The sequence below is a fragment of the Camellia sinensis genome, chromosome 11, assembly GCF_055761805.1.
Source record: "Camellia sinensis isolate YWXY chromosome 11, ASM5576180v1, whole genome shotgun sequence".
Lineage (NCBI taxonomy): Eukaryota > Viridiplantae > Streptophyta > Magnoliopsida > Ericales > Theaceae > Camellia > Camellia sinensis.
In genome coordinates, this window is record NC_138971.1 from 126,736,476 (window position 1) to 126,750,927 (window position 14,452).

Consider the following 14,452-nt stretch of genomic DNA (forward strand, 5'->3'; position numbering starts at 1 on the left):
ATTTAATCAAATTTCGAGGTCAATCAACAAAAACATAAATGGAAAAGTTGGAATTAAACTTTTTCGCAAATATTACCGAGTCCCTTATCAATCGAACAATTCCCAAACCCCCAACACATCCCATCCATCCAAGCCACTAAATCATCAAATCGTCACCGTCCATTTATCACTTAAAAGCTCGATCTTTATTTTCCTTAGTAAGGGCTCCAACTACTGAGAACCATTCTGAGCCGTAGAATTCCAAACCCAACAGTCCAGATCATCCTAGGTTGTTTTTCTCAACCCTTTTATTTGTGTGTATATATATATATATATATATTTATTTTTGGTTAAATCAAAACCCTTTAGCTTCGTGAATCCATGAAATGAAACCCTAGGTCCTCTAAAAAAAAAAAAAAAAAAAAAATTTAATTCAAAAAAAAATCGAAAAAGAAAAATCGACAATTTTCAATTAGGGTTTCAAATCGAACAATCGTAGATTCGAAACCCCTAATTTGATGCTGCGTAGGTTTGATCTTCGCGATTCGATGGAGGATATGTCGGTGTCTCGTGTTCTCGGATTGAGGTATGTATTTATTTTCTGTTTATTTCGGTCGATTTGGGTCGACAAATGGATTTTGAAGTTTTGTGGTGTTTGATTTGGGTTGGGTTTTGGGATTATTGTTTGAATCTGTTGTTTTTTTGAAGTTTTGTTTTGTATTTGATGTGTATTTGTTGTTTACAGATCTTGAAATTTGGGTACTAATGCGTATGATGGGATATGCAAATTGGGGGTTTTGGGTTGGGGTGTTTGGATTGAGGGATTGTTGATGGAAAATAGCGCGGGAAAGTCTGGTGGTGCTGAAATTTCTAGAAAAACTAGATCTTTGGATATTCAGAGTCTGTACAAAGCTAGTGTTTCAAAAAAAGAAGGGAATAATAAGAGGAAGAGTGTTGTAGTGGATGATGGGGAGGTTAGGAAGAAGAAGAGGAAGAGTAGGAAAGAGGTGTCGCTGAGTAGTTTTGAGCAGGCAGACAAGAAAAGTAGGAACAGTTTAGATGAAGTCTACGGTGATGGAGTGAGTTCAGATTCGCGCTATTCTGAGAAGTTGCACTTGGGGTTGAGTCGGAAATTGGATAGCAGTGGTGGGTTCAACAGCATTTCTCTTAATTTGGATGGAAATGGTAGTGTTATTCGAATCCCGAAGCGCCGCCGAGATTTCGTGGGTCGCAAGAAATGTGAAAAAAATAAAGTTTCGAGGTCATTGGCGACGTCTTCTAGTAGAGTCGGTGGTTCTGTTGATCAGATTGTAAAGTTGAATGATGAGTGCAAGAAATTTGAGGGCAATCAAGTTTCGAATAAGTTGGGGCCTACTGGTGTTAAAGCTAGTTCGGCTGGTCAGACTGTCAAGTTAAATGATGATTCTGCAGGTAAAGTAGTTTCTCCAAATCCAAAGGTTAAGGAGAAGACAGGATTTGATGATTCGAAGGAAAATAGGACTAGTAGGGTGAATTCAGCTCGGCATGCCAAAGAAGAAGATGGTCATTTGATTGTAAATAACGGGGATGTATCTTCTAAAAGGCGTCGAAGCAATCACAGGAAAAGGAACGAGTTATCATCAGGCAGTGAAAGCCTTGCAAAGAAGGTTGAGCCTCTGGCTGATAATTCCCCAGATGAGGATGAGGAGAACCTTGAACAGAATGCAGCGAGGATGCTCTCGTCTCGTTTTGATCCCAGGTGTACTGGTTTTTCTTCAAAAAGCAGATCTACTGCATCATCAAATACAAATGAGTTGTCTTTCCTTGTCCCCTCCGCTCAGGATTTTGTTGGTGGAACGGAAAGTTTGTCAGCTGTCTTGGAGTCCACATCTGTAGATACTGCTAGCCGAATATTGCGACCGAGGAGCCAACACAAAGAGAAGGGCTTGTTGAGGAAACGGCGCCATTTCTATGAGGTTCTTTCCAGGGACTTGGATGCAAAATGGGTGTTGAACAGGAAGATCAAGGTTTTTTGGCCATTGGATGAGTGTTGGTATTTTGGTCTTGTGAATGATTATGATCCCAAAACAAAGCTTCATCATATTAAGTACGATGATCGAGATGAAGAATGGGTTAATCTTGAAAATGAGAGATTCAAACTCTTGCTTCTCCCTAGTGAAGTTCCTCGTAAGATAGAGGCAAAAACTGCACCTACAGGAAATAAACATGATGACAAGGGAAAACGAGAGTTGACTAGTGATGATGATAGCTTTGTAGGCAGCTATATGGATTCAGAGCCCATCATTTCATGGTTGGTTCGTTCTTCTCATCGGGTCAAATCTTCTCCTCTTGATGTTTCAAAAAGACAAAAAACTTCCCTTTTGTCTACCAAGACTGATGGTGAACATGAGTGTTTGGACATGGGTTCGTCAGAAAGGGATATGAATAAGCCATCTAGTAATTCTGCCTTGCGAGATGGCTTCACTGGTACCAGAAGAGGTAAGAAGCTTGTATTGGAAGGTTCTTGCTGTGCCAAAGATAGCAAATCACCTGTTGTTTATTTCAGGAGGCGCTTTCACAAGAAAGACAAAGGATTGTGTAATGAACTTGAGGACAATAATGCATGGGGAAGCACCCCCGTGTCTGTTACTTCCCTTGTCCCTGTTGGTCACAACTTCCATGCTTCTAAAGCTGATGAGATTTCTCTTGGACACATGGATTCTGAGGGCCTATTGTGGTCAGTTGATAATTCAGGCTTGTTAAAATTGACTGTTCCCTTGGTTAATTATAAACAATTCAGGTTTGAGTTAGGCTGTCCATTGCCTGTCCTACGGTACATATATTTAGCAGAAAACTCTTGGTTGATCCGTGTTGTGTTGCTGCTTCACTACGGTACTCTTATGACTACATGGCCTAAGGTTCACCTGGAGATGCTTTTTGTCGATAATATTGTTGGATTGAGGTTTTTATTGTTTGAAGGTTGCTTGAAGCAGGCTGTGGCCTTTGTTTTCCTGGTACTGACAGTATTTTATCAACCTAATAATGTACATGGGAAGTATGTTGATATGGAAATGCCAGTAACTTCAATCAGGTTTAAACTTTCTTGTATTGAAGATCTTAGAAAGCAGCTTGTGTTTGCATTCTATAGCTTCTCTAAAGTGAAATACTCGAAGTGGTTGTACCTAGATTGCAAGCTCCAGCAACATTGTTTACTCACCAAGCAGCTACCTTTGTCTGAGTGCACATATGATAACATTAAGGCACTGGAAGGTGGTAGGAATCAGTTACGCCTAAGCTCAAGTAACAGGGAGCTCTCTGCATTTGAGGTATTCCCTTCTATTTCCCTCTTTCTGTACATTTGTTTGTGAACCATGCACCTAGAGAAAGGAGAAAAAAAGTTAAAAGTTACTTTCTTTGTGGTTTGTGGCTTTGGATTTTTTTTTTTTGGGTTGTTGTGGTATTACGCTATCAAGAAAAAGGAAAGATTTCTATTTGCATGAAAAATGCTTTTCTGTCAGCTTTGTCTTAAGCAAGGTTTCAAAAAGCGGTATCGCGTAACTGTTGCGGCCGTTATGTAATGGTTTCGGTAGGAGGCGCCACACATTACACCCACAATAGCGGTGTGATACAAAATCACTAGGGTAACGGCCGTTACGGCATCCATAGCGGTTGTAACGGTAGCGTAGCAGGCCGTTACAGCCATTACAGTACAGCCACTACCTTTGGTTTTGCGTAAAAAAATATCATAATGCTTTGACTGACTGTTGGAAATTGTTAAAAAATCCCCCTAAAAGTCAATAATCTCCACTTTGTGGAGATAATAGCTTTATTATTTTTAACGAACTTAACCATTGATTTTTTTAAATACTGTTATGATGAACACATTTATTTATTTTCTTATATTTTGATGACTATTTTTTTATTTTATTTTGTTTATTATGTGAAATGTTACCATTGTATTAGTAACAAATATGTTTGGTGGGGCCTATTAAACCAACACAGTGGTAATACCAAATGTGGTATGAAACTAAAGTCGTCATTATTTTAATTATTCACTCAACGTGTATGTGTATTTTTTTATAGTTTATGAACGTTAATTGGGATGATTGCATGTATTCATGAATGCTTTTGGACTCTTTGTTCTATTGATTCTTTCATTATTATTATTATTTTATTTTATTTTGTATTTTGTACCTGCAAGCTGCAGGTTTCAAACACGATATAATAGTATAAGACTATAATAATTAATTAATAACAAAATAAGTAGCAATAAATAGTACATTATGAATTTATAACATGTGAAATTATTAACTATTAGAAGAAAATATATAAAACTTTCTGCATAGGACTTAATGTTATTTAAAGTAAGACATTTATTTGATCATGTTTAAAAAATAAACAAAATTCATCAAAAATCATTTAAAACCCTAATAAATGTGATTATGAAATTAAAACACGTGTATCAATAAATTTTGTCCAAGTTGTTTGAAATAGTAAAAAATTCATGGATTCGGTTGTTGCAACCGTTACTCTACGCTTGTTACACCCCGCAACTGCGTCACCACCCACCGCAACTGTTACGGCGGCTACAACAGTTATTTGAAACCTTGATCTTAACTTTTGAGCTTTGTGTCCATTTCCTTTTTATCCTCTTTTCTTTATGACGTGTGTATATATATATATTAAAGGAATTAAATGTTAAGAAAGATATGTTGTAGCATTGTAGTTTATTCTTCTTTTTGCACAGTAGGCATTAAATGTTGGCTATGCACCTCAATTTAAGTTTATATCACAATCAAAGAGATTAACTGCTTTCAATTTCACTATCAACAGGGTTTAAGGAAGAAGTCCATGCATGGTATTTTGCCCATTGGTGCTTCCAGAGAGTCCTGCGTTGTAGCTATGAACCAGTCTTCTTGTAACTCTGATGCAAAGCATGGAATTTTTTTTCCATTTTCTCTTTCTTTTACTGCTGCACCTAGTTTCTTTCTTAGCCTCCATCTCAAGCTGCTTATGGAAAATAGTGTTGCTTGCATCAGTCATGATTTGATGTATTCACTTGAGCATTCAGAAAACACAGGCCAACCAATTGCTGATAGCTGCACTGTAATTCAGGATTGCTCTGAGAGTGCTTTGGAAATCACTCCCGAGGGTAATCCAGCTACTTCTATGAGGGAAGCTGAATCCTCTGAATGGTTGCCTTGTGCCAAATCACAGTTAGGGCCTGACACTATTTCAGAATGCAATGATCTGGCTTGGAATATGAGTGATGGTATTGTCCGCAGCCCCAACCCCAGTGGTTCTAGAAGTGTATGGCATCATAACAACAATAGCTCAAATTGTTCATTTGGAGATACCTCCCACTTATGGCCCAACGGAAAGGCAGACTTTATCTCCAATGGCTTTGGCAATGGACCTAAGAAGCCACGAACTCAGGTTCAATACACTTTACCTTTTGGAGGTTTCAATTCTAGGTCAAAGCACCCAATGCATAGCCCGAGAGGGCTTCCCTACAAACGAATCAGGAAAGCTAATGAGAAGCGGACCTCAGATGGTTCTAGAAATTCTCATAGAAACTTTGAGTTGTTGGCTTGTGATGCAAATGTATTGATTACAATTGGGGATAGAGGGTGGAGAGAATTTGGGGCACGTGTTGTATTAGAACTTGCAGACCACAATGAATGGAGACTTGCAGTAAAACTTTCTGGGACTACAAAGTATTCATACAAAGCACATCAGTTTCTACAGCCTGGGTCAACAAACCGCTACACACATGCTATGATGTGGAGAGGAGGAAAGGATTGGGTCTTGGAGTTTCCTGACAGGAGCCAGTGGATGCTTTTCAAGGAGTTGCATGAAGAGTGCCATAATCGCAACATCCGTGCTGCTTCAGTAAAGAACATCCCTATTCCTGGAGTTCACCTGATAGAGGAATGTGACGATGGAACAGAAGTGCCATTCATTCGCAGCTCTCCTAAGTACTTTCGGCAGGTTGAAACTGATGTTGACATGGCTATGGATCCATCACGTATTTTATATGACATGGACAGTGATGATGAACAGTGGATTTCAGAAAATCGGAAGTCTTCACATGCTCATGTGAGTAAATGTGAAGAGATCTCTGAAGAGTTGTTTGAGAAGACAATGGACATATTTGAGAAAGTTGCATATGCCCAACAGCGCGATCACTTTACATCTGACGAAATAGAAAAGTTTGTGGTTGGAGTTGGGCCAATGGAAGTGATTAAAGTGATCCACGAGCATTGGCGACTGAAGAAGCAGAGGAAAGGGTTGCCATTGATTCGACATCTACAGGTGCTTTTAAATTTATTTGCCAGCTTGTTATTTGCTTGCTTTAGACTTTGGGTCATATATATATATATATATGTATATATTTATGTAAAAACTATTGCTCATTTAGATGGCATATGATCCCCTTAGTTTTGGTGCTGTTGAGATAATTGAGTAGTTGAGGATGATGATGCTTACATAATTGATCTTTGTATGCAATGTGTTTTCTGTTTGTTTCTCCTTACCACCTGTGATAGCAGAAACGGTCGTGTGATATTTTTTTCTCCTGAGGAATTGAGTGGTCAAGTTAGTCTCCATCTCTTTTCTACTTTTCATTATTGCTTTTGTCAACACCTAAAATAGACCACTAGGAGAATGCCTATCAAATTAGGCACATGCTAAGGTTTTGGACTTGAAAGTTGTAGATTAATAAGGGAAGCAAAAGTTGATCAAAAAATAATAAGGGAAGCAAAGATGCTTATTTTAGATGAAGGTTATGCATGAAAGTGATTGAGAGCTAATCGAGAGAATGTGTGCTACTATAAGAATTAAGATAGAAACAAGAAAGTACTTTATAACTTGCCTATGGTTTTAAAAGGATGCCACTGAACATGTTTATTATTATACAATTTTATAGGTTTCAATTTTGTTCATCCAAATTTTCTTTCGCCCTTATTATAATTTTGAGTTATTATGGGTTGATTACACAATACTAAGATTCTGTAGCTAATAGGTTAACATTGTTGTTATCGAATATATTGGAGGGCAATGGGGGTTAGGAGCAACAACATTAAACATTAAGAATGGAAATAGTTCTGAAAAATACACCACAAAAAATATTATCAAAGGAGTGTTTGCAAGAGAATAATCCGGAAGAATGAATGATCCACACTCTTTTGTCAATAGCCTTGTGCCTCAAAGAAACACCTTCAATGATAGATAACAAAGACACCAATTCATCAGCCTGGTGATTATAAAGATTTCTAAAGAAACTGAAATTTGGGCCAAATAAGAACAAGCAAATAATTGAGACATTAATTACGAGAACGGGATAGATGGTACAACTTTCCCTATCCAAATATCTTACCAAAAACGACTGTTCTTTTTCATTTCCTAAAATAAATGAGTAAACTGAGAAAATTGAGGAAGACCATGAGAAATACACTTCCTTGGTGACATGACAATCCCCAATCATTTGCTTGAATCCCATACTATTAATGACAGAATGCAAGAGTCACGCTCTGTAGAAATCTTCTTAACCACTTTCCAGGCAAAGCCATATTTATGGGGATAATACAAGACCCCTTTAATTTTTTGAAGGAAAATCCACACCCAACTAACCAAATGATCTTTATTCTCCTCGTCACTACATTCCCACAAAAAATCTCTCATTATTTGCCACACTTGCCATAACTTTTAACAGAGAAAAAAAGTAAATAGGTATACTTGACAAAACATACTGAAGGAAGCTAGATCTCTCCCCTCGATATGAGTGATTTATTCTACTCGTCCAATCTCTTCCCAATTTTCCCAATAACTAGAATCCAAAATCTTTTAAATCCCCCCCCCCCCCCCCCCAAAAAAAAAAAAAAAAAAAAAAAAAAAAACCAAGTACTTTAGAGTCAATATTGCAACCAATGCAATCGGTCTTGTGGAAAATTAATTCCCACTATGGACTCTTGTTCATGTTCACCTTAAAGCTTAGAAGACAATTAAAAATGGGAAAATAGCCAAACCCCCCCCACCCCACACCCACACCAACACCAACACCAACACCAACACCAAAACCAAGTACTTTAGAGTCAATATTGCAACCAATGCAATCTGTCTTGTGGAAAATTAATTCGCTCTATGAACTCTTGTTCATGTTCACCTTAAGCTTTGAAGACAATTTAAAAATGGGAAAATAACCAAAAGGTCCTGCTTTTCCCAAAGAAAAACTATTAAATTCCTATCAATTGTCTATTAGGACAAGTCACTCCTACTTTAAATAAATTATTTCAAAATGGTTCAAAATTTCATTAATACTATACTTCCTTCCACTTTTACGCAAGGTTTCAAAAAGGGGTGTTACGTAACGGTTGTGGCTATTACGTAATGGTTTTGGTAGGAGGCGCTACACCCACAACAGTGGTGTGACAAAAAGTCACTAGGGTAACGGCCGTTACGGCATTCGTAGCGGTTGTAACGGTAGCATAATGGGCCTTTACAGCCATTACCGTACAACCATTGCCTTGGGTTTTTGATAAAAAATACTATAATGCAATTATTGGCCTACCCCATAGTGGAAACACGATATTTGACCTCCCAATAGTCTCTCAATTGCTCAGATCTACAAACTTTTAGGTCTCCAAATTTTCAGATCTACAAGCTTTAGCTCTGCCGTTTTCAAATCTATTTCTTGATCTTCAATCCCTAGCCTTCAAACAAGGTGAATGTTAAGATTTTGTATGAGGGGGAGAGATAAAGTGAGAGGGTTGAGAGGGAGAGGGTGCAGTTTAGTCGATTGACTCAACTACTAGTATGTTTGGCACTTCCATGGTTGATTATTCTGCATGGAGAAGAGAGACGAGTGAGAGGGATGATTGGATGAGAGAGAGAGAGGGGTCTCGGCTAACTGGTTTGGGGGCTTCTATAGGTTTATTTTGCCGAGAGAGAGAGAGAGAGAGAGAGAGAGAGAGAGAGAGAGAGAGAGAGAACAGGTCATTGTATGAGCCCTTGAGGGATTTGACTGACTGTTGGAAATTGTTAAAAAATCGACCCAAAAGTCAATAATATCTACTTTGTGGAGATAATAGCTTTATTATTATTATTGACAAACTTACCCATTGATTTTTTTAAATATTGTTATGATGAACACATTTATTAATTTTTTTTATATTTATGATGACTATATTTATGTATATTTTGTTTATTATGTGAAATGTTACCATTATATTAGTAACACACTTATTTGGTGGGACCTATTAAACCAATACAATGGTATAAATGTGGTATGAAAATAAAATATTTTAATTATTTACTAAATGTGTATTTGCGTTATTTTTAGTTATGAACATTAATTGGGATGATTGTATGGATCATAAATGCTTTTGGACTCTTTGTTCTCTTGATTCTTTCGTCATTATTATTATTATTTATTTTTGTATTTTGTAACCTGCAAGCTGCAAGTATCAAACACAATATAATAGTATAAGACTATAATAGTTAATAACAAAATTAGTAGCAGTAAATACTACATTATGGATTTATAACATGTGAATCATTAACTATTAGAAGAAAATTTATAAAACTTTCCGCATAGGACTTAAAAATGTTATTTAAAGTAAGACATTTATTGGATCATGTTTATGAAAGTAACAAAATTCATCAAAAATCATTTAAAACCCTAATAAATGTGATTTTGAAATAAAAACATGTGTATCAATAAATTTTGTCCAAGTTGTGCGAAATAGTAAAAAATTCACGGTTCCGGTTGCCGCAACCGTTACGCTACGCTTGTTACATTCCGCAACCACGTCACCACCACCGCCATTGTTACGGTGACTGCAACGGGTATTTGAAATCTTGGTATTAACTTTTGAGCTTTGTGTCCATTTCCTTTTTATCCTCTTTTCTTTATGATGTGTCTGTATATATATATATATATTAATGGAATGAAATGTTTAAGAAAGATATGTTGTAGCATTGTAGCCTATTCTTTTTTTTTTTGCACAGTAGGCAGTTAAATGTTGGATATGCACCTCAATTTAAGTTTATATCACAAACAAAGAGATTATAAAGAAGTTCACACACACACAAAAAATATAGATTAAAAACTCAAAAATTAATTTTGAAAACTCAATACCAAACATAATGATTAATATTTGGACTTCTAAATCTATATGTAACAAATCAAAAATTTAGTAGTGACTTAAAAATTAGAATCCAACTGAAATTACTTAGAGTCTGGCAATGTTCTTACAAACAATAACAATATTTGGCTTTAGCAATCACCTCAAAGGAAAATTGAAAAAATAATTGAAAAAAGCCCTTACAAAATCAACTAAATGTTAACTCTCTTAAATGTCACAAGGGTATAAGAGGAATGTAGGGAAACTAAGACTTGTGACAGTGTTTTATTCAAAATAAGACTGGATTGTCTTAATTGAAAATTGATAGGACTGAATGGTTTTTCTATAAGAAAAGTAGGACTAATTGGTTATTTTCCCTTTAAAAACTCTAAGAATAGATACTAATACAATTTTATGTTTGTAGGTGCTTGTTTTCGTTGATTGTTTTGTTCCTGTTTGTGCTTCCAATTCATCTCACCATCACAACACCACCATCACTCAATTTATTTGAGTCAATTTATGGTTGGAAATGGTGGTGGTGGGGATAGTGGGAGGAGATGGTGGTGGTATTGGGGGGGCAAGGTGGTGGCTGTAGTGGAAGGTGATGGTGGTGGCGATTTCGGCAAGGTGATGGTTTTATGTGTATTGGAAGAGTTTTGTTTAAGAGGGATAAAGATTTGGAAAAATAAAAGGAGAGAGACATGGAATGCAATATAGTTATTTCACCTTTTTAGTGTAGAGGGTATTAAGGTTATTACATATTTTCCTCTGCTTTCATTAAAAAACAAACATTGATAGGGGAGGTCAATATACCAAACCAATCCAAGCATTGTGTCCCTATCAAGTGGGGTTTGCTACAGGAGTACTTATTTACCATTCTATTTTATCACGGGCTACATGCTCAATTAAATAAAATAAATTCATATCTTTTTTGACTATCACATCCCATGTCAGTTTAGGTTTCCCCTCCCCCTAACATTTTCATTTATGGTGTTCATATCACTTTTCCTTACTGTTGCACCTATCTATCTTTGTTGTACATGACTAAACCATTTTAGCTTGTTCTCTCTCAACTATCTTCAATTGGTGCTACTCTTACCATTGTTTGAAATTTTCATTTCTAATCCTATCTTTCTTAGTCTTACCACGCATCCATCAACATTCTTGCCTCAAGAACACTCATTTTATGAACATCAACTTAGTTGCCCAACATTTGTCTCATATAGCATCATGGACCTTATTCTATAAATTTTTTTGTTAAATTTTGTTGGTATTCATCCATTGCCAGATGCACTCCTACACTTGAGCTAACCTACTCTGATTCTGCATATCACATCATCTCTAACCTCACCATCGTTGTTAGTAATCAAACCTAGCTACTGAAAGTGTTAACTATTTGTTATCTCCTGGTTTTCAATTTTCACTTTTGATTGTTTATATTTCTACTGATAGTCTGATTTAGCCTCCTTACTTTTTAGATTTTTCTTTTGCCTTTTTAAAATAATTTTTTGGGGTTGCTGTAGGATGGGTGGGTGGGACTAAATACTGGGGAAAGGGAGCCTTGTTTGATTAAGTCCTTTTCAAAGAGCTTGTTATTGTTTAGCATGATTTCTGAATTTCTGCTGTTTTGTCAGCCTCCATTGTGGGAAAGGTATGAGCAGCAAGTGAGAGAGTGGGAGCAAACAATGGCCAAAGCCAACACTGTCCTCACCAATGGAAGCCACGGGAAGTCTCCACCCATGGAGAAGCCACCAATGTTTGCTTTCTGTTTGAAACCTCGAGGTTTGGAAGTGCCCAACAAGGGTTCAAAACATAGGCCACATCGGAAATTTCTGGTTTCTGGGCACAACCATGCCGGTCTGGTTGATCAGGATGGTCTTCATGCTTTTGGTAACTTCACTTGTTCCTTTTACATATGATGTTAGGGAGCTTCTAAATAGACATTTTTAATTTCTCTCTACACCCTCCTCATGCATATAAGTGGGTGTAGATAGAAAATTGTAGGGTTTATTAAGTAGCTCCCCTGATGTTTACCAGTAACCATTTTTTGCTTCAGCTTTGAAGTCTTTGTTAATCTGTTTCTTTGTACCAGGGAGAAGATCAAATGGATTTGCTTTTGGAGATGAGAAGGTTATGTTTGAGGGAAATAATCATGAATCAGATGCTTTCCCATTGTTTCAGACATCTACGAAGGTATTCTCACCAAGGGCTGCTGGTGGCTCTGCATACTTCCCGTTGAGCAGTGATTGGTCTGAATGGAATCGTCACCCAAAACTTCATAGGAATAAGTCAAAGAAGAGTGGGACATTTCTATCCCCAAATAATCCGCCGATGGTGGCTTCATACAATCAGAGAGCAATAGGCAAAAGAAATGGGGTTCATCGGTGGAATATGGGCTTCCCTGAGTGGCCAAGTCAGAAGCACTATCAATCAGAGGGCTCTCTAAGGCATGGCGTTGAACAATTGGATGGTTCAGACCTTGATGAGTTCAGGTTGCGAGACGCATCTGGTGCAGCTCAACATGCACTTAACATGGCTAAGCTCAAGAGGGAAAATGCTCAGAGATTGCTTTACAGGGCAGACCTGGCTATTCACAAAGCTGTGGTTGCGCTCATGACTGCTGAGGCAATCAAAGCTGCTTCTGAGGATTCAAATGGCGATGTGTAGGATGATTTTAGTTGAAATGAGATCGAGTGAATGACATTTCTGCGGCCTGAGAATTCATATAGGTTTTTGAGTTGACATTGTTTTTTAGCTAGATTGGCTCTGGTTTTTGCTTTTGTCAATGGTGGTGGCTTTTTCATCATTGTCTGTAGATTCCGAGTGAACTTCTAACATGATGGCTGTGAGCAGTCAAGAGGATCGGAAACTGTTGCTTCTGCTTCTGCTTCTGCCATTTGTGATGATTCTCTCCAACACAAGGCATTGTCGTTATCAAGGGCAGTTTTGGTACATAACTTCATGGTTATTATATGCACTAGTTCTTTTTCCGAGCAGCAGGTTATCTCAGTGTAATGCGACTGATGTTAGCACTCGTGCTGGTAAGGGGTTCTGGAATTTTGATTGCCGATCATTGTACAGCTAAATTTTTTCTCCTTTTTTTTCTGTTGTCATTTCTTTTTCTCGTTTAACCTCAGTTTAAGTGTTTGATATTGAAGGAGCAATTGGCCCAAATAATACAGTACATCCGTGGAATTGAAGTACAGAAATCCTATGTGATTTGACTTTGGAGCAGTTGCTTTGCTTTTTTTTGTATGACGAACAGAGTGATCTGTCCCTAGAAAAGGAGTGGAAAAGAAATCCCCTTAAGTAAATTAATCTGTATAAGTTTTGTCAGGATCTTTAGAGGCTTAGATCTTGTAAGCGTATGCATAGATATATATGTAAATCTATATTTGGGTTATTCCTCCTAGTCCTTGATCTGTGCTGTTTGTTAAGAGGGTTGGAAAACCTTGATTGAATATTAATCTTGTATGCGGCTTTAGAAACAGTTAGAACCTATTTTTAGTTCCATCGTCCCTTTTTTGAGTAATGGGAGGAATGAGGTCCATGGGGAGATTAAGGTTGAATGTCTGATGTTGGTGACTGTTGGTAGGGATGGTAATTCTGTTTGTGATGTTTATAGTTTGCTGAGGTGGTCAGTTATTCACATTGCTTTGGCACTTATTGCCCCGTTAGGTGATGTTTATAGTTTTATTTTATTTTTTGGAGTTTGTGTCAGCAGGCTTTTGGGTACAGTTTACAAGACGATAAATAGACTTAAATAAGTGGGAAAAAGTTGACTATTGAGAAGCTAGGGATGAAATGTTTTTAACTTTCGCATTAGACCGGAGTGGTTATTGGAAAATGCTGTTAGAGGCTCTAGTTTGCTGAGGTGGTGGTGGTGGGTTTGATCTTGGTTAAAGAAACTGAGTCCTATTTGAGTAATTTGTGCTGTCTATGAATTTGCTTGGGCATAGTCATTGGAGTAGGGTTAGGCGCTTTGCTGATAAAAAAATGGCCATCTTTTGTGAAGGTTTAGGAGAAGGTTATAACCAGTTTTCATGCCAAGATGCTGGCCATCTATAAAATGGGAAATGTAGCCTTAGTAAATTCTTCTTCAGAACACTAGAAAACTGTCTTTGGAAGTTGAGCTTACCTTGTTTGCGTATATATTTCTCATGAAGGTTTTACATTAGACAATCAATACATCATTGAATTTATGAGGTAATTTCTGAGGTCAATGCATTTGGACAGTGAGGTTTTTTTTTTTTGGACGAATTGATGAGTTTGGATTAGCATTCTAGGATTGTTTAGTTTTGGGATTATATTATTTTTCATGTTTGGATTGGCTCAAGACTACAGGAAAGGATTGACAAATTTTATCAATT

The 14,452-nt window shown here is 37.2% G+C and overlaps 1 protein-coding gene across 1 annotated transcript; it reads left to right on the plus strand.

Annotated features, from left to right (window-relative positions):
• Positions 1 to 227: 227 nt before the first annotated feature.
• On the plus strand, positions 228 to 13,316 carry LOC114302823 (Enhancer of polycomb-like transcription factor protein). The gene is made up of 5 exons (XM_028247904.2): positions 228 to 565; positions 725 to 3,284; positions 4,792 to 6,273; positions 11,717 to 11,972; positions 12,175 to 13,316. The coding sequence occupies exons 2-5, from the start codon at positions 810 to 812 to the stop codon at positions 12,747 to 12,749; spliced, it is 4,788 nt and encodes a 1,595-aa protein (XP_028103705.2). The 5' UTR covers positions 228 to 565; positions 725 to 809; the 3' UTR covers positions 12,750 to 13,316.
• The last annotated feature ends 1,136 nt before the right edge of the window (positions 13,317 to 14,452 follow it).

Coding starts and splice junctions, on each gene's coding strand:
- LOC114302823 (XM_028247904.2), top strand. CDS start 810: ATGGAAAATAGCGCGGGAAAGTCTGGTGGTGCTGAAATTTCTAGAAAA. Junction 6,274..11,716: donor CATTGATTCGACATCTACAG/GTGCTTTTAAAT, acceptor CTGTTTTGTCAG/CCTCCATTGTGGGAAAGGTA. Junction 11,973..12,174: donor GGATGGTCTTCATGCTTTTG/GTAACTTCACTT, acceptor TCTTTGTACCAG/GGAGAAGATCAAATGGATTT.